At 37.0% G+C, this 27,640-nt stretch overlaps 2 protein-coding genes across 2 annotated transcripts in view; one reads left to right on the top strand and one right to left on the bottom strand.

The window, feature by feature from the left end:
- si:ch211-283g2.1 (sodium- and chloride-dependent GABA transporter ine) overlaps positions 1-6,665 on the top strand; it is a 28,886-nt gene extending 22,221 nt beyond the window's left edge. The window contains exons 3-13 of the mRNA XM_055148228.1: positions 317-451; positions 999-1,203; positions 2,612-2,744; positions 3,672-3,806; positions 4,679-4,782; positions 4,870-4,994; positions 5,370-5,482; positions 5,563-5,703; positions 6,259-6,358; positions 6,452-6,552; positions 6,642-6,665. Of these exons, the coding sequence (XP_055004203.1) occupies positions 317-451; positions 999-1,203; positions 2,612-2,744; positions 3,672-3,806; positions 4,679-4,782; positions 4,870-4,994; positions 5,370-5,482; positions 5,563-5,703; positions 6,259-6,358; positions 6,452-6,552; positions 6,642-6,665 (1,316 nt within the window). The remainder of the gene's footprint in view (positions 1-316; positions 452-998; positions 1,204-2,611; positions 2,745-3,671; positions 3,807-4,678; positions 4,783-4,869; positions 4,995-5,369; positions 5,483-5,562; positions 5,704-6,258; positions 6,359-6,451; positions 6,553-6,641) is intronic.
- A 709-nt stretch (positions 6,666-7,374) lies between these two features.
- On the bottom strand, positions 7,375-27,630 carry dhrs11a (dehydrogenase/reductase 11a). The gene is made up of 7 exons (XM_020930268.2): positions 27,226-27,630; positions 12,697-12,906; positions 10,898-10,992; positions 10,197-10,326; positions 9,435-9,527; positions 9,292-9,357; positions 7,375-8,682 (listed from the first exon to the last, which is right to left on the bottom strand). Exons 1-7 carry the CDS (start codon positions 27,355-27,357, stop codon positions 8,641-8,643), a joined length of 768 nt encoding a protein of 255 aa, XP_020785927.1. The 5' UTR covers positions 27,358-27,630; the 3' UTR covers positions 7,375-8,640.
- Between the last annotated feature and the right edge of the window lie 10 nt (positions 27,631-27,640).

Below are 27,640 nucleotides of genomic sequence, written 5' to 3'. Positions count from 1 at the left end.
ACTTCACAGGTGTTTGTTTATAGTTTCATTGTTTCATGAGTTGAATTCTAGGAGTTGCAAAGCAGTGATCAATCTAAGGTGGCTGTTTTGAAGAATTTAAAACATATTTTGAGGTTTTATTTTCCCCTCCCGCATTTTTAGTTGCTTTCCACATGTTTTGACACAGTTTTGATGCCTTCAGGGAGAATCTAGAAAATAAAGAAAAAACTAATGAAAAATGTGTGTCTGTGTTTGAGTGCTAACATTGTTGCAGATACACTATAACTACCTTTAATAGAAAACCTGTGATAATTCATTTACTCTCACTTCATGACAGGGGCTTTCCTTGTGCCCTATCTCCTCATGCTGCTGGTGCTGGGCATCCCTCTTCTGTACATGGAGCTGACAGTGGGACAGTACACACGCAGAGGCCCGGTCCATGCTCTGGCCAAAGTCTGTCCCTTATTAAAAGGTAACTCATATTTTATAGGGCTGGGCAATATGACAAAAATGTATTATGTTTATTTTTTTTGTTGATTCCAATTTCCGATTTTTATTTTATTTATTCAAATCAAATAATAATGGCTTTCAGTATTGACTTCCTGAACATAAACAATAAAAGACTTTATATCCAATCTACAATACACTTTTTTTTTGCACATTTCATAAACAGACAGTTTCCAAAGTGCTGTTCAATAGTTAAACCAATAATAAGAAAACAAAAACAACAACAATAATAATATAATAAAATAATAAAGCAATAAAAACAGTAAAATAAAATAAGAGCACAAAAATAAAAATAAATAAATAATATTAGGAAGATAATGTCAAAGGGGACCACACAACTCACGCAAGAAGGCTCTGTCCCTATTTCTGTTACTGTCAATGGATTGACTGACCTGTTAATAAAAAGACTCAAGCTCGTTGTTGGCATTAAAAATAACTAAACTTCAATTAAAGTTGTATTAATTGCACGACCCTAACATTAACTAACACTAAATCACTACATTGACCCACAGGTGTAGGCATGGCATCAGTGGCTATCTCCTTCATCATGTGCACCTATTACAATGTGGTCATCACCTGGGCCTTGTACTACCTGTTCAACTCCTTCCAACAACCTCTGCCCTGGGCCAGCTGCAACAACACCTGGAACACAGACAACTGCACCATTCACAGCACCAACAGCAGCCACTCCTCAACTGCTGGCAAGGAGTTCTTCCAGTAAGTGTACATGTTTGAAGGTCTTATATTACACATATTTGATTCTTGTGAGCTTTAAACCCTGTTATAATGCTGTTACCTCATTAACGTCATCAAACATACCCCGGCCCGAGTTGTGTTTTGTTTCAGTCACACATGTTTGTGTAATCCTTTGTTATTAGTCTGTCTACTACTACTAATAATACGTGATGTCATGTAGTGGTAGTTTTCAAGTTACCTTTTAACTTTACTTTAGTAAAGACTGGCAAATCCATGGAATTTCAAAACACAGTGGAGCACTTCCTGTATTATCACATGACATTATGAGGTGGAATTTTTATTTTTATTTTTTCATTTGAGAGAGGAACTCACTCTAAATATGCAGGGTTTGTGTGTTAAACTTGTGTGAATGAACCAAAATACAACTCCAGGTATGGTTTTGGTCTTCACTGTCCAGCCCTGTCACAAAAGTGTCAATATGGCAATATTAGCTTGTGCAGTAATCAGTATCAAAACAAACTAAATTGCCTATATCGCAATAACACAAGACACAAGAAAAAAACATTAAAAAAGGATGATTTAGACTAAGATTCTTGGTCTAAGAGTCTTGGTTTTGTCTCTGTTAATCTTTATTTGATAGAGACTGACTAGTGAATTCAGACATGAACCTTTTAGTTTTAATACAAGTGAAATTATTGATTGATTATTATTATTGTTGAATCACTTTATTGATGAAGCTCACCCAATTATGATGTATTTATTGAACCAAATGAAAAAGAGTTAATTACAAGGGTTATCTTTGTGAGTCAAAAGTAGTGATAAGGAATTGTAACAAGAAGTAAAGTTCAAGTACATGATGTCAAATGTGAGGAGAAACGTGAGGTAACATGTTATGTCATATATCACATCAGACTCACATCAAATCAAGTCTTGTATATTGCTATATATGGTGGTGTTTCTTTGCTCCATCAGACTACCTAAAACTGCTTCAATAAATGTTGAATGTTTAGCCATCTTTATATCCATAGCTCCTGGAACATTCACGATGTTCTAGATTTCAATGTAATGATTTAAGAGGCCTAATAAAGCTCTTTAGGCAGTTAACTGTTTTTTTTTTCATGAAACAACCCAAAAGAAAATCTGTTATAGTATATATGTTGATCCTTATAATTATTTGCTAGACATTGAGTACACAAACATGTTATAATAAAGTTATGGTCCTCCTTGTAGTCAAGTCCTTTCAACTAACAGCACTCACACATTTTTGATTGTTGTCAGAGCTTCTTATGTTTGTGCAAACATATTAGCCAGAAACCAGGTAAATTTGGCTCTTTAGAACAGTGCAAACTGACGTGAATCCAGCCTATTAATGTTATAATATGTAAAATAAAATGTTTGTCTCCTTTGCCTTTTTAAATTTTTTTTAAAGATATAATATGTTACAACAAACGGGCAGTGTGGAGGAGACTGGGACGCTGAGATGGCAGCTGTTCCTTATCCTCATGTTGGCTTGGATCCTCATTTATTTCTGTATTTTCAAAGGGGTCAAATCAACAGGAAAGGTAACAATGCCCTGTGACTGCACTATGGCTGTATAACCTTTCTGTAGAAGGGTACGCCACCTGCTTGTATGCATGATGTTATTGCAAGGCCTGGAATGTCCCACAGTATGGCATGAAATATTTTTTTCTATGGCGACATGCAGGTGATACTACATGGCCAAGTTAAATGTTCAGATCTGTAGAGAGGCGACCCCGTTCACAGTGTGTTATACTATAGAACATTCTAGGGCACAGATGTCAAACATAAGGCCCGGGGGCCAGATCCGGCCCTCCAAGACCTTTAAAGTGGCCCTTGGGTCATTTTCTACTAAAATATTTTAATTATATTTTCTATTAAAATCTTGTTAATTTTCTGTGGTGTTTATCACAGCAGCGTCTCCAGCATCTCTGTACGTGGCCCCTCCCACCAGAGCAGCACAAATGAAGACTTGTCTCTTTCCAAACGCTCTTAAAGGACGATCGTTTTGACTGTTGACCGTGACACCCTCATCAGAAAAATGTCCATCATGAGAAAAGTGAAGGATTTTCCAAGAAAAACTGACTTATTCCTGTTTACATACAAGTTCATGTTAAAACATTGTGTTGAAATTGAATTTTTCTCAAAGTTTCAGGTTGTTCATAATATTATAATATTATAATAAGAAAGAGTTCATCCATTAAAAAATATTTCTGTAATAGATTTGCATTTCTCTGCACAAATATTTGAACTTATTGTTATTTTTGGGGTTTATATGACATGTGTTTTCTGATATGTGTTTTGGATATGGCCCCCGGACCAAAATGAGTTTGACACCCCTGTTCTAGGGAAATAAATTACAATCGGAGACAAGCAGCTGGCGGACCATTCAACAGAAAAGTTACATAGTGCAGCTTTAAATACACATTGACCAATAAAAATCCACTCACCAGTAATTTCTCTGCTTGCAGGTTGTGTACTTCACAGCTCTGTTCCCGTATGTTATCCTGATTGCGCTCCTGATCAATAACGCGCAGCTTCCAGGGGCGCTGGATGGAATAACCTTTTTTATAGTGCCAGAGTGGAGCAAGCTGCAGTCTGTGGAGGTAACAACACACAGAAATAACTCATGGCTACTCTGGCACCAGGGCAGTAGACGGGGGGTAGGGTGGCCGCCCTCCTAATTTATATCAGGAGGGAGGCCATATGCGGCTTCTGGCCGCAGCCCCCCAATTTTGTGTTGACAGGCCTGTGTGGCACCATTGTTTTTTGACAATATAATCAATTATCCCTTTAAGACTTTTTAAGATGTGCCATTTTCCGTCATATTAATCAATCTTTATTTTCTATTAAATAAATTTTTTTTATTTTTAAAAACTAAATTAAATGGCTTTCATGAATATAACAACTTTTAATCAGTGCCATTTAACACAAAAAATAGCTCACTTTCTTTCATCAAAAAAACCCAAAAAACTTTCTTTCATCAAAATAACTCTGCTCCAAACCAAATGATTTTACTAACAGAGGACTGACTGTAGCCTCTCAATTAAAACCCCCAACTACGCCTTTCATGATAATTACTATATTGAATATGGCTCAATACATGACAGTTGGAACAGTAATTTTTTGTGGGTCTATATGTATCGTGAGAACTTTTTTCTTCGTACTAGTGGGAATTGTGGTTACTTTTTCAGCAATATAAGAAGATTTTAGCTGTCAAGGATTATAACTAAACACTATACAATGTAATTACTGAAATTTTTGTATTGCAGCTCAATATTGTACTTTTTGAAAGGTAATTCTGCTTTATGGTTTGGTATAATCCATTATTGTCTATATTTTCTTCAGCAATTTATTGTACTTCAAAATGTTTTATTGTGACAAGTCTGCCCCCAACGATATCATGGACAGTTAGACATGTCTGAATCTTGATCTGAATTTGATGAACTGCCGTATTTTCACTCCTCACTTGTTACAGGTGTGGGTGAATGCTGCTGCGCAGATCTTCAACTCCATTGGCATTGGGTTTGGTTCATTATTGGCCATGGCGAGCTACAACTCCTTCAACAATAATGTTCTGAAGTAAAAATATGAAAATAAGCGCCCCCCCCCCCCCCCCCCCCCCAAAATGCATACAGATAAAATATAAATGTGATGTTTCCTTTACAGAGATACACTGGCTATAGCAATCATCAACTCCTTCACCAGTATCTTGGCTGGCTTTGTGATCTTCTCTGCCTTTGGATACATGTCGTACCTGCAGGGGATTCCCGTGAGCCAAATTGCAGTGGATGGTATGTACAAAGAGCAAAAATTAAATAGCAAAAAAAAAAAAAAAAAGTAGCAAAAATAACTAAAGTCATTCTGGATGCATATTTATAGAACAATTGCTATAGTGCTTTTGAAGGTGCACTGTGTAATCTGCTTGGCTCTATGGGAGATGTTATTGCTTTGACCGGAATGTTCCAAAGAATGGCATTAAACACCCCAGAAAAAAGTTACACAGTGCACCTTTTTTCAGTAGCCTATGTATGGAAGTGTAGTTACATGTTTTATCTTACGGTCCATGACTCTTTTCCAGTTCTAGAGTAGACTTGCCCGACCAGACTAGTTATTATGTTTAGGTATTTTTAAAGACCTGTTCAAAATAAAATAAAACTTGTTCACAGGGCCTGGTTTGGTGTTTGTCGTTTACCCACAAGCCTTTGCTCAGATGCCTTTGCCTCAGCTGTGGGCCGTATTGTTTTTCTTTATGTTACTTTGCCTCGGGCTGGACAGTGAGGTAGAGTAAATTGTAACGCAATGCAGTATATAAACAATTCTTACAGTTCTGTTTGAAGAAATGTTGCTGGTCTGATGTAGTTTGCGATGGTGGAGGTGATGGTGACTAGTCTTATGGATCAGTTTGGCCAGAAGCTGATGAAAATCTTCAGGAGAAAAGAACTGTTCGTTCTCGCAGTTTGTGTAGCAGCGAGTCTTCTGGGAATCCCATGTGTCATGCAGGTTTGTTTGTTTATTCTTTATTTGCCAGGAACAATGTACAAATTTATTAATCTTACAAAAGAAAATATGATCTATAAAAAGAAATCTACTGCTGCTTTCCATCTGCAGTCCATGGGCAGGTGAACAGACACTAAAAATACACATTACATTACCATTCCTTACGTTCATTGAGTATTAAAGTTTCAGTACATAACTTTCTGGAGGAGGCATGTTACCTCCATGATTCCATGTAAATAAAAATGTAACCCATACTTTGATACAACCACCTGGATATGCCAGGATTATGCCATCCTGTGGATTACAACCAAAGGAACAGCATTTCCATGGAGAAAATCAGGTAGAGTCAGGTTTGTGGAGATGCAAGTCGTAAGGACATCAACAGCATTAGATCAGTAATACAATAAAATGTCACCTTTCGAATATTTTAGGTGGTTTCCTAAAATACCAGCAAATATTATAAATAAATTTGTGCTAGTCTTTTCAAAGAATATTACAAGAACAATTTAACTCAACATTGCTTCTTGACCACATGTCCTCTCTATTATCGATGTCCAGGTGGGGATCTATGTGTTTCAGTTGATGGACCATTATACTGCTATAGTCTCCATCATGTTCTTGGCATTCTTTGAGATTATAGCCATCTGCTGGTGTTATGGTACCTTTCACAAATATTTTCTTAATAGTACTCTGGTTTTGCTTTATATTTGTTGCTATATATATATATATATCTGTTATATGTTTTCTATAGGTGTAAATAGACTGTCGGACAACTTAGAAGAGATGACTGGAAGCAGAGCCAATATCTTCTTCAGGTTATGCTGGCTCATAATTGATCCTGTGCTCATAAGTGTATGTTGTTTTATTTTTTTATTTAGATCCCCATAAGCTACTAAAACAACAAAATAGGTGCTATTCTTCCTGGGGTTGTCATTGTGAAGTTGAGGTTAAGTTGTGTCAGTTAGAATTGTACCTTTTGTTTCAGGTTATTCTGGTCTTCTCTGTGATCCAGTTCAAACCTGCTCGGTACGAAAACTACGTTTTCCCTCCCTGGGCACAGGGGGTGGGATGGGTCATTGCTTTGGCCTCCATCATCTGGATCCCAATGGCGGCTGTTCACACATTGTGGGTGTTGTCTGGCTCATTCATTCAGGTAAAGACACAGTCCATATATATTAGGTATGGCTCTGTCACTGTTGCTATGTGCTAATATTGTTTGTGTTTTTCTCCCCAGAAACTCAGGCTGTCCATCACACCAGGTACACTGGATGAAATGTCAAAGATGGCTTATTATGAGAGAGGAGGGGGCGCATTTCCAGTGATAGCTGTCACCAGCTCGTCTCAGTATCCAACTGAAAAGCCACCCATCGAAACAAACTTTTGATACCTCATGAATCCATTCATAAGCTATTATCAATGGCATTAGTGTTAATGATCAATATTTTCTACTATTTAAATACTGAGTGTGTTTATTCATTTTCTTGTTTGCTTGCTTACATTATATTAGTTGCTACCTATCTGCTATGCAGATAACTTGAAGTGGCCTTGTTTGTGAGACATTTTAATGTTTGTTTAAAAAAAATGCTACTGCTACATAGAGTAATACTGCCATCTATTGGTCATGTTGAATTAAGATCAAAATAACCAGTGTACTAAAACTGATAAAGACAAATATTCACAGTGCATTTAGTGACTCATTTATTATCATATGACATTCCCGATAGAGATAATATGTAGATGGTTAACAGGAGTACATGAATCATGCAGCTCTTATGTTCAGGTCTAAAGCTGGTCACAAAGTCCATAACGTGCATTGCTTTTCTTCAGTGACTACAGTAACACAGAAGCAGAAAGCACCCAGTTAATGACAGTACTCCTGGACAATAGTTTTAAGTCATTTGCCAAGAATTTTCCCCAAAATGTTAGGGTACAAATCATCTCTCTTTTCATAACCTTCCTAAATTCAACGTGCAAGACTGAATCACATAAGCTGATTAATAAGGTCCGAGTCTATTTTCCCCAATCTGTACAAAATTGATTAATATAACTATTATTTCATATCATCAGGTCATTCAGTGTTAAGACATATGGTAAATAAAGGTTGCAGAAGGGTGTGAACACATTACAGCTAGTGTTAGTGTTTTTGGTGTGGGACATCCAGTGTTAAAATTTTAAAACAAATCATGTCATAAACAGCAATTACTCATCTGGTTGAATAGGAAAAAGATATGTAATGTGACCTAGAAAAAACAACACCAAAATAAAAAGGTAGAACATGTGCAATCAATGGCATACTCTTCCCTCTATAGTGATGGTCATGTACAGAAGATGACCACATGGTACACAGCAGCTCTCTTAAAGGTACACTGTGTAATGTTTCAGGGAGATGTCCACTACATGCTTGCCTCCATAGATCGTATTTATTGTCTATGTAGTGTTATCTAATCTAACTCCAAGAAGATGCCACCAGGTCAAGTTCAGGATCAGATCTAAAGAGAGGAAGGATTTTTTTTTTGTGACTGAACAAATGCGAGATAGATACGCATAATACCATACTGTGGAACATTCCAGGTAAAGCAGTGACATCTCCACAAAGACAAGCAGGTGAGGGACATCCCACTATAAAAGTTACATAGTACACCTTTAAGCATTCCTAGAGTTGACTGGAGTTAGCTCAGGTCATTGCTGGGCTATTACACCCATAACAGAATTTTGCGGCATTCAGTAGTGTAGTTGTAGTGGTTTCAAATGTCCAAGCCCTTCAGGACAATTCCCTGCATAGTCTCTTTAAGACTTCAGCACACTTTGTACTTCGTCCGTCCGTTGTCACAGTTGTAGTTAAGTTGATGCATTACCCCCACTCGCCAGCAGAGGTCGCCAAGGATTTACAATAGGTGTGCCGGCTGCTCCTGTGGTCCTCTGGTGCTCTCTGCTGCTTTGCTAAGACACCTGCTCAACGGGCCTCATCTGCACGTCTCCAATCTGGCAACACATAGCTAATTAATAACTGTAAACAACAGCAGAAGCAAGGAGTGTTTGGAAGAATACATGGTTCGGTTTGTGTACAGTATTCTGAATAGTTAAAATATTCTCACACCTAGTTGCCTAATATAATGGTGTAAAAATGTGACATAGGATTTAAAATAGCAGCTTTATGTATATTATGCACTTGTTTATCACTAATAAGAGAAAGAAAAGTTACACATACACTCCACAAGAGCAGTGTTTTCTATTTTGCATACTAATGATGTGCAGTTCAAAACCTAAAATACACGATAAAGTACAGTAATTTATTTGTTTTGATATTCATTTAATTAAATTTTAGAAACTATTCTAAATATTACTAAATGAAAGAGTACAGGACCACTTAATTACTCAAAATTTGTTTAGTTTCTATTCCTTACCATGTATTTTTGGTACATGTATTTAGTTACTTCATAGCACTGGAAGCAAGGTAGGGCAGGGCAGGCATTAGTGGAGGTCAGACAATGGACTGAAATGAATTACATCATAGCTATCTCAATGGCTATGAACCGTGACAACTGGTGAGCACAATGAGGAATGCTGTAAAGAGAAGGGCAAATAGTGTACCTGCACATGAGGAGGGGCACTGAGGACATAGGTCACAGCGCTGGCTATGTCTTCTGGTTTTAAACACTGCAAAAACAGAAATAGAAAATATCCATCATCGTGTTTTTGTTAAGGTTCATAAAAATAAATGGAAATGTACATACCTTTATACTTGCATACACAGCTGCTGCTTTCTCTGGGTCACTGTTCAGGTGCCGGAAAGCAAACTCTGTTTCTACTATTCCAGGAGAAATACACTACGGAAACAAAACAATATTTCAACTATAGCAAAGAGTGTAAGACTGCTTACAGTGTTGGGAAGAATACTTTAAAAACATATTTACAACATAATGAATATCTGCAATAAGATGTATTTTGTAACATATTCTGTTAACATCGCCCTGTACAATTTCCTGAATACTTACAATATTTCCATCTTGAGTTGCATTATATTATAGTGCAAAAAACAGCTTCATGTTTTTTGTACTTGTTTGTTATTAACTTATTTTACGCCAGTTAATGAAGAAAAAATCCCACATGAATGCACCACAACAGTGGTTTTCCATTTTTCTTACAAATAATGTGCAGTTTGAAGCTTAAATTACATGTTGCCATGATGTATTTTTTAAAACTCTGGCAATCACTAAATGAATGAGTAATTGTAACTTAACAGAATTGCTCATTTTGACTCATTTGAATGCATATTTTCAGTACATGTATTGAGTTACTTCTCAACACTGCATCATGTACATGATGGTGACCAAATGGTCATTGGACATCATTTGCAACTACATCTACTTGGCTTTGAATCGAATTCTATTGGAAACTTAAAATTCAAAGTCCCCTGTTTGCATTCATAAACCTCCTCAATGCAACTGATAGAACTACTCATCTGCAGTATATTGCATCTGTGTGGGATGACATACAGTTACTCTGATGTGGCTGTTGGCTTCTCGGAGCTCTTGTCGAAGCCCTTCGCTCAGAGCAGTCACAGCGTATTTAGTGGCACAGTAGAAGTGCTCATCAGCACTTGGCACGACTCTGTGTCCTCCCATACTGCAGCACAACACATCACCATATTAATTAACAAAGCAAGACAGACTTAACAAAAACTTAATAAATAAGAAATCAGGTTAATTGGTATTGAAAATGTGATTAAAAGTAGTTTAAGATCATCCTTTATACAGACTGAAGTCATGATGGCATTACAAGTTTTGATAAGTGTGCACTATAACTTTTCTGGAGGAAGGTTTGTCACCTCTTTGCTTCATGGAGAAGATATTGTTTTGCACAGAATGTTCAACAGTATGACATTGAACATATCTGCTTTCATTTGTTTAAACAGATGTGTTAATATTGCTGTGAATCATTCCATGCGAAGCAATAACATTTCCATGAACACAAGCATGTTGTTGACCCTCCACCAGAAAATTTAACATAGGATTAAATTAAAGGTGATTAGAAATGATACAACGAAAACATAACAAAATTAGGTCTTTTTATCTTTGTCTAGTATAATACTAGGATGCAGTGTGTCTGAAAAAGTGAGAAAGGTGAGAAGTAGTTGCTTTAACACTTTCTGATGGGGTCGTTCGTGCAGACGAGTCCTCAGAGCTGTGAGTCTCACCTGTTTATATTTATAATGTGACCGTCGTCCACATTTCTCTCCTTCATGGATTTGTACGCCTCACGAGTGCAGATCGACAGGGCCACAACATTCACCTGCAAGAAAGCAAAACATAAAAAATACAACAGGAAACAAATGAATCACAATCTTTCATTTGATAAAGAGGAGAAGGAGCTATTGGGTTAATCTGACTCTGAAACCCAACATTTGTACTGTTATTTTTATCTAGTGTGTACAAAATGAAAATAATTGCAATAAGGTTGTTGGCTTTTGTTTAACTGTGATGTAGACTTGGTTTAGTCCCGGTCCAGTCCTTGTTTAGTCTTGGTCTAGTCTCAGTTTTTATGTGGTCTCTCTGTGGATCTTTGATTGCTGTTTTAATTCATTTGAACTCTCAAACTTATTTAAATCTGGTTATCACTAATGACTAATTTCCTGTAATCAATATTATTACATTACAGCCACTACCATACTCTACCATACTGGCACTGTTTAAAGCAACTTTACTGGCGCTATTGAAAGTACATTTTGTAATAAAATTTATGGTAGACAGTCTGTCCCATGAGGATGTTATTGCTATACCAAGCATGTTCCACAATATGGCTTATACCACGTCTATCTCCCTGTAGACAAGCAGGTGACACCACCAGGCCGAGTTACAGTATCTGTGAAGTGCTGATCCTACTCCCAGTAAGAATGCATGTTTTGCAATGCATACTTTAACTATAAAAACACTTAATAAATATGTTCAATGCCACAGTGGAACATCCCAGGAAGAGCAATAAGATCTCTGTGGAGACAAGTAGGTCAGAAAAGTTACATAGTACATCACTGGTTGCGTGTGCTGATCTTTTTAGGCCTGCTTCCATATTCATAGTGATAGACAACATGTTCATAGTAGAAGAAGTGAGTTAGGGGGGAGCTGACCAAACATAATAGGGTCGGATTACAGATTACACAGGCTAAAAATATACTGCTTTACACATGACAGGGCTGCCATGACAACAGATGGATGTTTCCTATGAACGCAGAAGAGACTGAGGACCACAAGGGGTGGGTGGAGGGGGGTGTTTTTGATGAATCTCAATGTAAAGCTTGAAGAGAAGTACTGTGTGTGAGCTCAAGAACGAGTCTCATTGTAGCCACCTATATGTCGTGGGTGTTATTTATTATACATAAATCTTAGTAAGATGTCAAAAACTTGCTGGGGTATTTTAAACTTGTATTTTACAATTGTATAATGAGTGTTTACAGTTAAGTTTACAGTTAAACCAGTATTCTGAATCTCTCAATTATAAACACAATACTCTCTTTAGATTACCACTTATTAACTCATCAGCATATATAAAATAAAAGTTGCTAGCGTGTTTAATGTTATGTTCAATACTTGGTCACTCTTGTTCTGGTTTAGTCTTGGTCTAGCACAGGTTTTGTTGAGATTCTAGTCCTGTTTTGGTGCTGTTTTGGTCCTGTTTTGGTCCTGTTAGAGTCTTGTTCTAGTGCAGGTTTTGTTGAGAGTGTAGACCTGTTTTAGTCTTGTTTCATCCTGTTATAGTCCTGGTATAGTCCTATTTTAGTCCTATTTTAGTCCTGGTCTAGAGCAGGTTTAAGGTCTAGTCCTGGTCTAGTGCAGGTTCAGTTGAGGATCTAGTCCTGTTTTAGTTCTGATCTAGTTCTGGTCTAGTTCTTGTTTAGTCCTGGTCTAGTCCTTGTCTAGTTCTGATCTAGTCCTGGCTTAGTTGATGGTCTATCTCCAGTTTAGTCCAAATGTTGCTGTGGTGTGCCCAGTGCCCACCCACATCGATCATGTTCCTCCAGCCCGCAGTCTGTCCGCTCAGGAGGGGCTCGTTGTGGGCCACTCCAGCGTTGTTGATGCACACATCCACTCCTTTGTGCTGCGTCTTTATGGCTGAAAACATGGACAGGATCTCATCTTCATTGGACAGGTCACATTTGTACGGGATCAACGTGCCGCTGTAACCAGCACTCTGACACTCAGCTGCCAGTTTCTGTAAAACACAAACAGAATATCTCTTAGTATAGCTAAAAGGGCACATAATACGCTATTTTTTAACCTATGTTGTTTCCTCATCAAAATATACCTGGAGTTGTGTTTTGTTTCATTCACAAATGTTTATCACACAAACCCTGCATATTTAGGTGGAGTTCTTCTCTCAAAGAGAAAAAACTCAGTTCCACCTTGTTATGTCATGTGGTAATACAGGAAGTGCGTACACCTTCACTAGAATCATCTGGATAATTTCAATTGGCATTCTCTTCAAAACTAACTTCATGACATAACAAAGCAGAACATAGCCTTTTGAGCTTTCAAGATGGATACAGCTTAATAATAAAGGGTTACTCAAACATGTGTCAATGAAACTAAACACAACTGCTGGTAATAATAATAATAACTGCTAGTCTAATATTAAATTATAAGAGATAAGAGATCACAGCGAGACTATACAGACAAGTTTAATGTCATCCTGTGGAGTATATCTTCCAGCTCTATATGTGACTCTACTGTTTAAAACAGGTCATGCGAGTAGCACCGCTGTTGTTGCCCGATCAGAGCGACACAGTTCTGCCAGGCACAGCTGCACTAGTCACCTGACCAGGGGGTGTGGCCTGATAAAGCACTTTAGTACACACAGGAGACTGCCTGTCATTAAGAAATATGAAGTTGAGGCTTTATATTATATCAGCATTAGAGGTAGTTGCTTTTTCAGCTGGATATTTGACACCAGTCTCTTGATTATTTTTGCTACTTATTTAGAATTTATTACCATTTATATTTTTTCCTCTTTGTTATTATAATGTATTGTGATGTGTGAGATACTGTGTCCAACTAATTCCCCTTGTGGACCAATAAAATTGTCTAAATCTAAGTCTAGGAATAAGTTACTTCAATGAATGATTACAGTTTAGAGCATTGAGAGGATTTGACAAGCCTATGAAGTGCTCTACAAGCATAGAGCATTATTATTGTTATTAATAAGCACCACAGTTGTTTCCAAGCCCTGGGTCCATCTGAAAGACACTAGTTATATGCCTGAAGTGTGATCCTACAGCTCCATGGTGACAATAGAGCCAGAGTCTTTCACAGTGAAATAAAAGTCAGAGCTACAGCCTTTCCCACTGTCTCTGATCCCAGTCCAACAGGAAGTGCCCGTCTGTATGTGTGTGGGTGAAGAACTACTGCGGTGGTCAGTGCCAAACCTACACAGTACTGTGAACGGTGCCAAAGATAAGCTCCAGTGCCAAAAATAAACAGTTAATTCAGCAAAATCCAAACTGGGCATCTCTGGTCTGCAGCACTCCATCTAGAAGTGGGCAGATAATCGGAATATGGATAATGTCATGTAAATTGTTTTGAAGATATAGCATATTAACAATGAAAATGGCAAACACTTATGCTGTAAACTTCCAAGGGTCTAAGTTATATTTCTGCTCTTATGTGTGTAATTTTACATGCCTAATATTTAAATCTCAACTAATACATTTAAAGACACATTTCATCACAATCAAATTAAAACACCAGTAACTAAAGATACAAAACAGCCAGGCCAGTATCCAATAAAAAATTGGAAATGGCAAAGTCATGTTATTGTAAAGAGGAGCAAATGATTGCACCAGCTTGGAAAAAACTCAGAGCTGATGAAGAACTATAGGCAGACAATTAATGTAATGTTATGTTTTATTAAGTCCCATTGAAAGATGAAACAAATCAGTAGTGCCATAAAGACTCATTATGTAAAACAGGCAATAAAACCTTTATCAATAATCTAAAACCATAAAAGCTCAATGCAGAGCTTCTATAAAAGAATAGAAGAGCTCACATCATGTTTATCAGTCATTCACTGTGTCACCAAGACTGTAAATGGACTGACGACACGCAGGGGCAAGTCGAGAGGAACGGGATAAAAATAAAAGGCAGTGAAGTGCTAAAGGCCTTAAGTGGAGAGCTCCATCGATCGCACCAGTGCAGCTACGAGCAGAGATCAGAAATAAGATTTGTCTCTGCCCGACTCAGGAAGGCTTTCAGATGAGAGGAGTGGTATTATGGGCACTCGGGAGTTTACTAAATATATCAAATAAGCATACAAATGTGACTGTTGGCATTTCAGGCGGCAAGTAAATCTTTGTGAACAGAAGAAACAATAATGAAAAAATAGGTGTCTTGAAGGTGTGTTGCTAGTCCTGTCACAATAACAAATTTATGCCAACAATAAAGTAGAATTATCCCCAAAAAACTACAATATGATAAACAAAAACTGCAATAGATAAATAGCAGACTAAAATACCTTAGTAGTTAGTTTATATCTATAATCAGTCATAGAAGTTATTTATTCAACCTTTTGAATCAGCTGAGATTTTTCAGAGAACAGGAAAAATGACAAAAGGTTCCCATCTAGTACTAAGAAAAAGTATCCATGTGTACCCATATTGACCCCCAAAATGATCGTTCCATCAAACATATAGTGAACGATAAGGGAATATAATAAGATTAGGCCTAGGTGTTGCTGATCAGTAGTTGTCTGGCCAGCCCAGAATACACACTTCTGCAACACTAATACTTTAAGATGTGAGTCACAGGTTATATTTTAGGTCTCAGAGAACAGATGGGGGTGCTTGACAGGAGGAATAGCTAATCAAGATCATCTGTCTGTATCACAACAAATATGACAGATTTATTCAGAATCAATGCGCAAAGCACTAAATGCTGTTAATCTCAGGTGAAAGAAGTTATTTTGTTCTAATCTAAATGATAGATGACTAAGGAACTGATCTGAGTTTGACATGAGATGCTGTGGAGGAGGTGGAAACCAGGCAGAGAACATACAGAGAGAACCAGTCTGTATCCCAGACAAGATCAGCAGTGGTCAAACCTGCATTAGGCATATAATACCAGTTAAAAATTATACATACAGATTATTTATTATCCTGATAATTGCTTTCTTAGGGATTTTCAGCTTTTGACTGAATGTATCATTGGAGTTGCCATCAACCATACGATTTCTAAGTATTTAAAATGTTTAAAAGGTCCTATAAATATAGGAATATGTTGAATATTATTCTACATCAACTGAACAAAAACATAACTAGAATTGTTTTGTTTCATTCACACCTGTTTGAGTAACCCTTTATAATTAACCTATCTACATCTCAGTCTCAAAGCTCAATATACTCTGTTCCACCTTGTGATGTCATGAAGCAGTAGTTTTGTCTTTTACCTTTACTTCAGTAGACATTAGCAATTCCAGGGACCATGTGGTTTATAATATGCTACTGAAAGGCTATAAGACATAATCATCACAATTAAATCTTTCTGTTATTTATTTTGATGGCTTAATTTCTCTGCTCCTCCTGACTTTCTCATGTCTGTGTATCTACGTGTTTCTGCCTTGTTCCCAGGAGCAGCCCCTCTTTTCTCTCTAAAAAAAACATGCTCTCATATTTTCACCACTAAACATGTTATACGATTTAATACACAAGATTTTAGAGTATTTAAAAGTTCATATATTTGTCCTGAGTCCATCAACGTAAAATAAAAAGTGACTGAAAGAAAAAACTCTGTTAGAATATAGCAGCAATGAGTCTCTACAGAGCTGGTTACTTTCTGTTTGCAAGAAAGGACCCCAGACCTTTGGCCTTTCCCTGCCTGTGCCAAATTGACAACACAGCACCATGGATCTATTAAAATATATTAAAAATATAAAAAACAGCATGGAAGGATATGTGAGAATCAAACTCAACATGGAATCGAATCGAAACACCTGAATCGAACGATAGAGTAGAAAATAGCATAATAGATCTATAACCGTATGAACCTACAACAACAACAACTCGTGATTTACATTGCACTGTGAGATGGAAAAATCTGCTTTGTCTCTTTGCTTATGTCTTTGCTGGTTTTTGAACTGTATAAGAGTTCTTTCCTTTGTAAAATACCTGTGACACACCAAACACTTGCCAGACAGTGCATCTCCATCCTCATTTAAACACTCATGCGGATCATCAAAACTGTGCAGGGAGATGGAGCAGGGGAGGGGCTGGAACAGATGGACAGCAAACACAAAACTAACAGATAAAAAGTCACCTTTTTATACAGATGAAGTACAAAGAAGTCTATCCTTAAATAGCTCAAATCATGGATATTTCTGGTTTAATTAAGGACACAAATCTCAAAGGACCAAGTCAGACTGGGATTAGACAACCTCTTGACATATCATTTAAAGTTCATGTACTCAATTTTTTCCTCATGTGTGAGTGAACTTTTTCTTGCCCCAGTAAAGATATATTTTAAGCCACTCAATATCAGTTGATTGAAGCATTTTATTGTCAGCCAATCAGGAAGTGTGCATCAGCATGCTAGTTGTTAGCATTATCATGAAAGAAAAATCACAGTGTGTAATTAGGATGCTCAAAATGCATTTGGATAACTTTGGACCACTGCAAACCGTTCAAAGGTGCATTGTGTAACTTTCCTGGTGGTCCATCAAATACGTTTCTTCATGGAAATCTTATTGCTTTGTCTGGAATGTTTCACTGTATGGCACTGTATGGCAAACCTTTCTATATTCACAGAGACCAAACCAGACCAAGTTACCGGTCAGATCTGTGAAGAAGCAACTCCACTCACTGTCAGAATGCCTGTTTTTCTAAGTATTTTGGAACAATAACACTACCTGCAGATCTGTTTAATGTCATATTGTGGAACATTCAAAGCAAAGCAATGACATAGCCATAGAAACAAGAAAGTGACACATGCCCAACCAAAAAGTTACACAGTGCATTTTTAAAAAACAAAGTAGCTCTATTTTTCATATTTTTAAGAGTAAAAATGAAGTAGAATGCATTTAATCACGCTTCTTTAATGTGATATAGAAATAGTAGAGTGGTGCTGTGGGTGGGGTCAAAGGTTACGCCAGGCTGTATAATAGGATTGTGGTGGAGCAGAAGGGAGGGATGTTTGAGTGATTATCTCCGAGCGCCTCCGAAAGACCGCCACTAAAAGGTCTAAAGGTTGGACTGGGTGGTTTTACTGCTCCGACTCAGGACGATCTAATCTAGATGGAGAGATAAAAGCAACAAGCAAGGCACCACACCTCAAGACGGGCTAGGTCAATTTCTAAGGATTTTAAAAACGATTATTATAGCAGATTTATAGCTACACAATAAGGAAAGTGCAAACACAAGTACCAGGGCAATGTTGTTATGTTATCATTATCTTATTGTGTTCATTTTAACATAAAACACTGTGGTCATCTTGTGTGTTGTAAAGGGCTCTGTAAATAAAGTCTGATTCACTGATTAGATTTTTTTTTTTTTTTATATTTTAGGTCTCAGTATATATCATGTGTACATATTTTCTTTGCAAAAGTACGGAGATTTCTGCTATTTTTCGTAATAAGATCTGAATTGAGAAACTTCTATAAGTAATTAATTGTTCATTCTGATATATTTTTGCACCTCATAATCGTATAATGCTTCTGTGTTTAAATTGTTTACTGGGATTATCCTGCTTTATGTATCCTAGTTTCATTATTATATTCTTATATGACATGATATATATACTATATATATATATATATATATATATATATATATATATATATATATATATATATATATATATATATATATATATATATATATACATATATATATATATATATATATATATATATATATATATATATATATATATATATATATATATATATATACTGTGCATGATCTGTCATATTATCATGACACTTGTATCTGTTATTACACATAAAGATGCTGATATGGAATACCTGCTTGTCATCGCTTGATCTTATCAAATCTCAAAAGCTACGCGGGGCCGGGCCTGTTTAGTACTTGAATGGGAGACCGCTGAGAATAACAGGTGCCACAGTGGGGCAGCAATGGCTCTGATATAAACTGTTATTGTGCCCTTGGGCAAGACATTTCACCAACCTGTGGGTGGGATATCCATTTGGAGTTTGCCTTTAATCAACCAGAACACCAACCAGATATGTTTGCAGTTACCACATATTTAATTAGTAACCCAGCAAACTGTTACAAAAAATGCAAGACTTCAAGTTTATATTTGATTGCAATATAAAAGATTACAGGAGGAAAATATTTTTACACTAGTATTAGCACTATGACCTTTTTATAGGACTAGTATTGTAGCACTTTGAAGCAGATTTGTATGTTCAATTAGTTTTTCACATGGGAACAGCTCTAACCTATATTTACTTTGTTTATAGTTAAAACAAGTCTAGAGTTGTTTCTGTTGAGCCAGCTTGAATCTCATGTCTCCTCATCATGTGATACCAGCAGTCATTGAACACAACTCCCAACAGCAGTTAATCAGTGGCACATATGATAACACAGGACTAATGGTCTAGCAACTCACAAAGGAACCTCAAATATGCATGTACAAACATGTAACTGATTACAAATTCATACTATACTTGATAATGTTGGTCTGTAAGCCTGAAGGACAAAATAAAAATATGTATTGTATTGTGTGAGCTATAGATAGTAGGGCTGACCAATTTTGGAACTTTCTGGACAAGTATTGAGATTAGATTTGCCATGTTTACAAAGTAGGATTGAGTGCTCATTGTAAACAACAGGAGTAGTCGTTTACATAAAGGAAGCATTATATGTACTTGTCATTGTTGATAAAACATAAACAGGGCTGAGTATGAGTTTGTTGCACTTAAATTTCAAGCCAAAAACAAATAAATACTCCGAAAGCGTTACCAAGCCCACCAACAGTCAACGAATGCACCATGGTAACTAAATGGAGATGATATGTAAAAAAGCTTCCAAACCAAGAGGACCCTAAAGTGCTGGCCAAAAACACAAAACAAAAAAATCAAACAAGCACCCAGCAACAAGTCCAATGTGTTGGCTATTAAAGTGACAACAACCTGGACTGCATTCTTCATCAAACCCCTTGACCTTCTATTTTCTGCACAATACACTCAGTGAACCCCTGTTATGTAATGTCATTTTTTTCCTCTGTGCCATATTTTTGCACACAGAATCTCTCATCATAGCACAAAAGAACAAAGCAAAAATTTGATAAATGAGAATCAAAGCTGCACTATGAAACTGTTCTGGAAGAGAGACACACTTCACCTGCACTACAAAGATGTTATGAATGAATGTCCCACAGTACGGCTTTAAAACATTTATTCCCACTCTGTCTGGACCGAGTTGCATGTCAAATCTACCTGTGGAGAAGTAATGCTGCTCACTGTAAGAATGCATTGTTTTTCCTTTAGCATTAACAATAGTTCACCTAATTGAACAGTCCCCCCCAAAAAAGACATGCATTTAATGCCATACAGTGGAACATTCCAAGTAAAGCAATAGCATCCCTCAGTTACGTAGTGCACCTTTAATGAGCTGAATGTTTCAAGAACTACAAGGTCTAGTTACCAGGAAAGGATGCAACAAACTGTAAAGCCTTGCTTCCATCTTAAGTTTACAACAATCTGTTCCAGGACTAGAGAGTCCAGGCGTTTGTCAGTAATGGGTCAGGTGGAAAATGGAAGTGGAAAATGGCTCTGCATGAATGACAACACAACAAGCAGCAGGTAACACGATGACTCCAGCAGAAATTCAACACAGGAAATAAGATGGCTGAATACATTTTATTTTTAAGGATAAGCAGTATAAGAAATGTGATCCTGCAGATGAAAAAAATGCACAAAATTATTAATTAAATATGAAATCATATCTGAAGGATCAGTGCTAAACACGCTATTAGTCTGGGTTTGGCTGTACAACTGACTCCACTATCAAAGCACATGAATTGGATTCCACTCAAATAATAAGGCACTTGAAGTTCTTTTAACCACTTAAGCAGAGTAGGGTAGGGTAGGTGAAAAACCAAGTAAAAGGAAAAAAACATGTAGGCATTAGTCTTGTTAAATGTTCAAATAATTTATTAGAGAGAGTTATGCACAGTGGGAGGCAAAACTTTTACTCAGTTATGAGTTAGGGATGCACAAGACGAAAATGGTACTTGAAGATTGGCCCCGATAAAAAAAACATTTGGATTTTTTATTTTTTTAACCATATACTGTTTGTGCTGAAAGGAAATTAATTATATTTTGAGTCTCTGCTCTAGTACTGGTTGATATTGGGTATTGACAGATACTTAAAGCCAAAGTATTGACATCAGTATCAGAACAGAAAAAGCTGGATCGGTGCATCCCTGGTATGAGCATTGTAACATTGTGTAATACATTAGTCTACTTGAGTAGGATTAAAAGTATGTTCTAATAAACCTACTCTGGGAAGTATATATTCTCCAGAAAAGTTACACAAATAAATGTAACCAGTATTTCCCAGATGCGGCACAAGTGATCCAACCAGTTTTATTTATTAGAATTTATGGAAAAATACACTACTACAAACAAAGTATAAATTGCTTTACCAGTTTTTGTTAAGCTTTATTTTAGACTATGGGGGGCAACTATAGCCTCACAGTACAGTATTCTTAAGAAACACTTTGTAACTGAATAAATGTAACAGAACTACCCACCTCGTACTGTTTTCAGATTCATAATTCCTACAGTAAAAGCCAACCCAGCCAGAGCAGACAAAGAGACTAAAGCTGTCTGACCTGACCCACTTCATCCCTCTGTATTGGTGTGCATGAGGATTCACATATTTTCAAATAGCAAAAAAAAAAAAAAAAAAATCCAAAAAAAAAGCAACTGAGTCTCACAAACTAAGTCTAAAAAGATGTTACTTTTAAAACAGTTGCTAATGAACAATGGGAAGCATAAAATGAAGATAAATAATAACTTTAAAACTATTTTTGATACTTATTTTTAAATTATTATTACCATTTGTATTTTTATGGTTTATTATTATATTTATTGTACTGTGTGAGCTACTGTGTCCAAATAATTTCCCTTGTGGATCAATAAAGTTTGTCTAGGTATTTCAGTCACTACTGGGTCTCTTAACATGAAGCAGCTAAAATGAAAAAGCACAACCCATCACTGTCAAAAATTTGCAATAGATTTTCCCCCAAAAAAGCAGCCCAGCGTCACTATAAAGAAGTGCACTAGGCAACTCTGTGTGTGTGTATTCACTGTGAAATGCCGGACAGGGCTGGCTAAACTCTGCATGGTGTTCAGTGGGGATGATGGGAGGAGGCGCTGACAGGAGCAGGGAGAGACTGACAGGAGCAGGGAGAGGGAGAGTGACTTTTACTATAACACCTCTGCTCTGTTTGATGCATGACTGAGCACATTGTGTGAAGGGCTCCGGACTCACGCTGGTCCACACTTTGCTGCTGCTGCTGCTGGGGAGGGCTTGTTCAGGCAAAACAGTGGCGTTCTAATGGGAAACACCGCAGAGAGCAAATAGGATCCATTACTATGTGCATATTTTTATAGCCTTTGTTCAACCACAGTTTGTCTTGAAGCTTGGACAAAACACATTTTTGGTAGGGTTACTTAGTCCTGTCACGATAATTAATATATCAGTATACAGCAAGGCCAAGTTAATGCATCTGATATAAAAATGTATTCAACAGATACATATGTACTCTAATTTATGAAACTGTTTACCTTTTTTCTGTACCATTTTTAGTTCTAAAGTTACATACATTTTAAACATACCATGTATGCAACATGGAACAAAAATTATTTCCCAAACTTCAAAGACCTGCAAATCATGTAAATAAATTGATGTATTTCATCATATCTTGTATTATTCGATCTTTGAACTGTTGATGAAGGTGCAAGAGGTTTTTCAACCTAATCTTGTATCATATGGTAGAAAACTATATTAAGCAAATACTCAAACCAGTTTGTTAAGGATATGTAAGGGAGAACCGGTAGTTATCGCTGTTTGTATTTATTGCCCAAAAAGTGCTGCATATTTCATTCTCTCTGTTACCGACATGAGTTTTTAAATTTTTTGTCAACAACTTGAAAAAGTATCGCAGGGTTAACTTTACCCTGTTGGAGTGCTAACTCTTTCCTACATTCTGATACCTTACTTATTTCAATAGTCCCTCTAGTTTCTGAATAAGAGCTATCTGAATGTAAAAAATCTGCCCCTGTTTCCCTCCGTTACCGCTTGACTGGACCCAGTTTGTCAAATAATTAACATCTGTGATACTATATAGATTCTAAAATGAACTACTAAAATGTTTAATTATACCATTTATTTATTACTAGACATTTTATTTAGAATTTCGTTCATACAAAAAAGGTTTACAGGAGAATCATGTTTCAGGGTTACTGCGTCAGTCATATAAGCAGTTTCAAATTCAATATTATCATTTATCTGAATATTTTTCTACAGCAATATATCGTACTTCAAAATGTGTTATCGTGACAGGCCTAGGGCTACTCGACTAAAAACATGTTTTTAATCATAAAGGAAATCTTGATGATTCAAACAATGATTTGGTTAGAGAGAAGGTAGTTCATCATCAAATAAAGAGAATGAACAGATAAAATATAATCAGGTGACGTATCTCAGAGAGCAACAAAACACATGCGCATTGAAAGCACTTAATAATAGATTTGAATCGAAATGTGATTAAATCACACAGTCCTGTTCATCCAGAACATCTTTAAGCAAAACACATTACAGGTTTAACTTAATTACATTAGCTAACACACTATTAGTGGTTCCACAGTGGTGATCCTACTCTGATTTACACTCCAGACAAGACACCCTCCTGGAAATTCAACAAGTTATCATACAGTCAGCTGATAGGTGTGCGATGCATAGCCAAAGTATGGACACTTTGATACAACATGTGGAAAAGGATGAGCAAAGTAGCATGCAGTGTTCAGTTTGTTATGCATTGGTGCTCTGTGCATATTTCCCTAAATGTTTAAAAATAACAGAGGATTATACTACATAGGCCACATGAATGAGATGCTACGAGCTGAAGAAATATTGTATTTGCAGGTGTTTTTATTAGGCCTGAATGTGTCATTTAAGGCTCATTATCCCATCCTCTAATGCTTTTTCAACAGGACCCACAGGGAGTTAAAGTAGTGTGACAATGCTTCCCTTTTATTATTACAAATGACTGTAAGTTTTTGTATTCTAAATGATCCTGTCTAGACGTGTGTTACAGTGCCTTTTATGGTTGTGCGTTTTACAGTACAATAACTTATGGCTATTGTTTCTATGTAGGAGTCAATAAAGAAGTTTATTAGTAATCTAGCATCTTATCTTGAGGAAATATTGATTGCAATGTAACAGGTAAAGACATGTACAAATCAGTAGGGCCGGGTATCATTAAGAAGTTGCCAATACGATACAAACCTCAATACATGGGCCACGATTAATAAAAAATAATGGCTGAATCATGGCTGCGATACTAAAAGTCTTTGTTAAACCACGTCTTCTGCAAAGTTCATATGAAAAACGCTCATTTTACTCCTCAAAACACTGAAAATGTCAAATGTGTTGCATGAACAAGTTTCCTTTCTCTAAACTGCAGCGCTGTAATAAAATAATTTAGTAAAATATACCAAAAAATATTCTTGGTGGTATATCGATACAGCAGTCCATGACACTGACACCTTATCATCACATTGAACGATATGATATGTTGATAATTTGACATTTTTGCACACCCCTACAAATCAGGTTACTGGTCAGATCTGTGAAGACGCAACCCCGCTCACAGTCAGAATGCATGTTTTTCTAGGTATTTTTGAGCTATAAAACCACCTGCAATTGAATAAATGTAAGACAGACCTGTTTAGTGTCATATTGTGGAACATTCTAAGCAGAGCAATGACATATCCATGGAAACAAAAAGGTGCCAGATCCCCAACCGAAAAGTTACAGTTTAAAAGTACCTTAAAATAAGCAAATTTGTCAATTATATGCTTAAGGATATGGATATGCTTAAGGCAGTAAAACCATGTAGTTTGGAGTAGAGTTCAGACTTTGGTGGAAGAAATTTTACTATTTTTATTTACTGTTAGACAAAACATTGTGTATTCAAAATTGTTATTGATCAGTGTGAAACAAAAAAAGTGATCTTATTTTTAATTTATTCTTCCTGACTGGGTTGAGGTTACTGAGTGTTGAGGCTATTTGGATGTGGTCTTGTGGACTCCATTCCAGTCCACAGCCCTTGGTGACCACACGTTTTCAGTGCCCCCCCTCCACTTCAGAGCCTCAGACACTACACAATACCACAACACAACTCTCTACAACTCTCCACAACTCTCTACACTTTGTTAGGCACATGAAAAAGAAAATACTCACAACTTAAACTGAAAAGACATTTCACTTTTCTCTGTAATAGAATGTGAGGAAACTATTGAACAAATCTGGCAATGTTTAACTTATTGAAACAAGTCAAGAACAGTTGGTGATGGACGCTCTCATCCCCCACAAGGAGCAGGCCAGCCTTGGCACCAGTACAGCAAGAGCCCAGTTTACAAAGCACAGAGGACAATACTGGCTTTGTGCCTCCATACACAGATGTATCTTTGAGGTCTCACATGTGATGAAATCTGAAGACAATGAAGAAAATCAGATAGTATGCTATGGTATTATATCACGTTGCATGATAAACAGTAAGGAATTATCTTGCCTCAAGTGGTAAAATGTTGGAAAAATGTTTGTGTTGCCCCTAAGGCTGAAAAATAATGACATGAGATGGACATCCACTGTCAATGTCACATAAACAGCCAGATAAAAAATGCTATGGATCCTAATGATCCAAATGAAGGATTACACAGACAGCCAAATGAAAAGTACTATAAATTAAGGTGTACTTTTTTAGACAATAGATTGAATATTAAAAATAAAGCTTCTAAAGATGCCACGATTACAATTCTTCAGTTCTAAGGATCATGTTGTGACCTGAATAATCACAAGTTATTGATTAAACTATAGGTCTTGACATCTCTACCCATAACAAATTATGATTCATATGATTTATCAGCACAATACCACTTCATTGATTCAACAACGAAGGCGACAATTTCAACAATGTGCATAAAAAATGTGCCATTTGCTATTAATTAATTAATAAGACAAAAAGTACTGGTAGTGCTGAAACCATCGAACCATAAAACAAGCCTTTGTATTTGATATGCTTTACAGTGGGACTTCAAAGCGGCACTGACCTTGTTTAAGGCTTATACAAGTCACACTAAACAGAGGCAAGCTAGTGCAGTTAACTATTGACAGCGACCCATGTGACCAGAGTATGAATGGAGGGTGCCATTGCACAACACTGAGGGGTGTGGGTGTGTAGACAGGCAGCAAAAATATGTTGTAGCACTGTTGGACTTGATCAAAACACATTTAAGAGAGAAAGAGAAGATTAGAGAGTAAATATGGGAGCCTAGGAAGAATGACAGGCTTATTTGCTTGACTGGCTGATTTGCCCACTAACTCAGTGGTACCCAGGTCAATCAATTATTACAAACAATGGTAGGCCTATACTTAGTTTAAAAATTACTTAAACAATGCAGATCTAGGCTTACTATGAATAGCAAATTTCAGCTCTGTGGACAAGACTGATAACTTTTTGTGCAAACCCCTAGCTGTAAAAAAGGAGACTAGCTTAATAATTATTGGCTCTTCAGATAAGGAAGGTTCAGTGTCTTATGGATTAAGGAAGGCCCTGAGCACTAAAGAGGTGTGTCCTTTCAGTCAATACTGTGGGAAAAAATTTTATGCAAGAATCCACAGATACTAACACGAGTATTAATTGTTATTTTGCGCGGTAATAAATTAAATAATGTATATATACTGTTGAATTTAAATTTTCAATTTCCTAAAATATCTATAATGGCCTAAATCTGACCAGAAATTGTAAAAAGATTTATCACTGTAAAGATAGGAAGGCAAGACTAATGATGTAAGCGGTTATCTTCTGTCAATCAATGGTAAATGCACTCCTATGACAGTGAATAACAGGATAAAGGAAGGTGGTGAGGCTGATTATCGGGCGTTACACATTAATAAGAAGCTAATTGGATATTAGAAAATTCAATCTATGAAGTGCTCTTTTAAATGTAAATGTAAAACTTGTCACCTGTGTCTCGAGCTTTATCAAGTTTCGTAATTAGTGACTGCATTTAAAACAAACACCATTATGTTCACCAGGCAATTCATACCAGATGAAATGTTTAAAAGCTTTAAAAAATGATTATGATCCAAAATGACATTGAAGACCAGATAAAGCTAGCGTTTGTTATGCTAGTTAAGCTACTGTTAGCCAGACTGTTGTGTAGTGAGAGAGCTAGCTCTTCAGTCGCACTGATTCATTCATAGCGGACAGTGACACTCTGTAAACTTACCTCTATCTTGTCGACATTCCTGGCGCAGCCCACCACTCTCATGCCCTGTTGGACCAGCGCCCGAGCGATCGCCGCTCCGATCCCCACAGAGGCACCAGTGACCAGGGCCACTCTGCCCTTCCAGCGCTCCATCCCCGCCGCACCGGCTCTAGCCACACCGGCTCTAGCTGCACCAGCCCGGATTTACAGCCCCGTTTCCACGAGCGTCTCCTACCCGCTCCACTCACGAGGTGCCTTGAGAGTATCTGATGTTGGGAGCAATGTGATAAAGAGGGAGATGTGGTCCAGTTTCAATCGCATCCAGATAATCCAGGGAAGAGGCGGTCAGAGCGCCACAGCCCGGTCCATCCGCTCACAGTGATCCACACGGAGTACAGTAGAGTGCTCTCGGGTCGCTTCACCTCCTACTTTCTGT

Source organism: Boleophthalmus pectinirostris, unplaced genomic scaffold, assembly GCF_026225935.1.
Source record: "Boleophthalmus pectinirostris isolate CB_2022bp ecotype Guang Dong unplaced genomic scaffold, ASM2622593v1 HiC_scaffold_12, whole genome shotgun sequence".
Taxonomy (NCBI): domain Eukaryota; kingdom Metazoa; phylum Chordata; class Actinopteri; order Gobiiformes; family Gobiidae; genus Boleophthalmus; species Boleophthalmus pectinirostris.
The sequence above is the reverse complement of the archived record's forward strand: the minus strand, read 5'-3'. Positions and strand labels throughout refer to the sequence as shown.

Bases quoted from the DNA above. Each gene is read 5' to 3' on its own strand.
- dhrs11a (XM_020930268.2), bottom strand. From the start codon at position 27,357: ATGGAGCGCTGGAAGGGCAGAGTGGCCCTGGTCACTGGTGCCTCTGTG. The intron at 10,327-10,897 runs GTGAGACTCACA...GTTGTGCTGCAG, and splicing joins CACATTATAAATATAAACAG to TATGGGAGGACACAGAGTCG. The intron at 9,358-9,434 runs GTATGTACATTT...CTGTTTTTGCAG, and splicing joins CTGTGTATGCAAGTATAAAG to TGTTTAAAACCAGAAGACAT.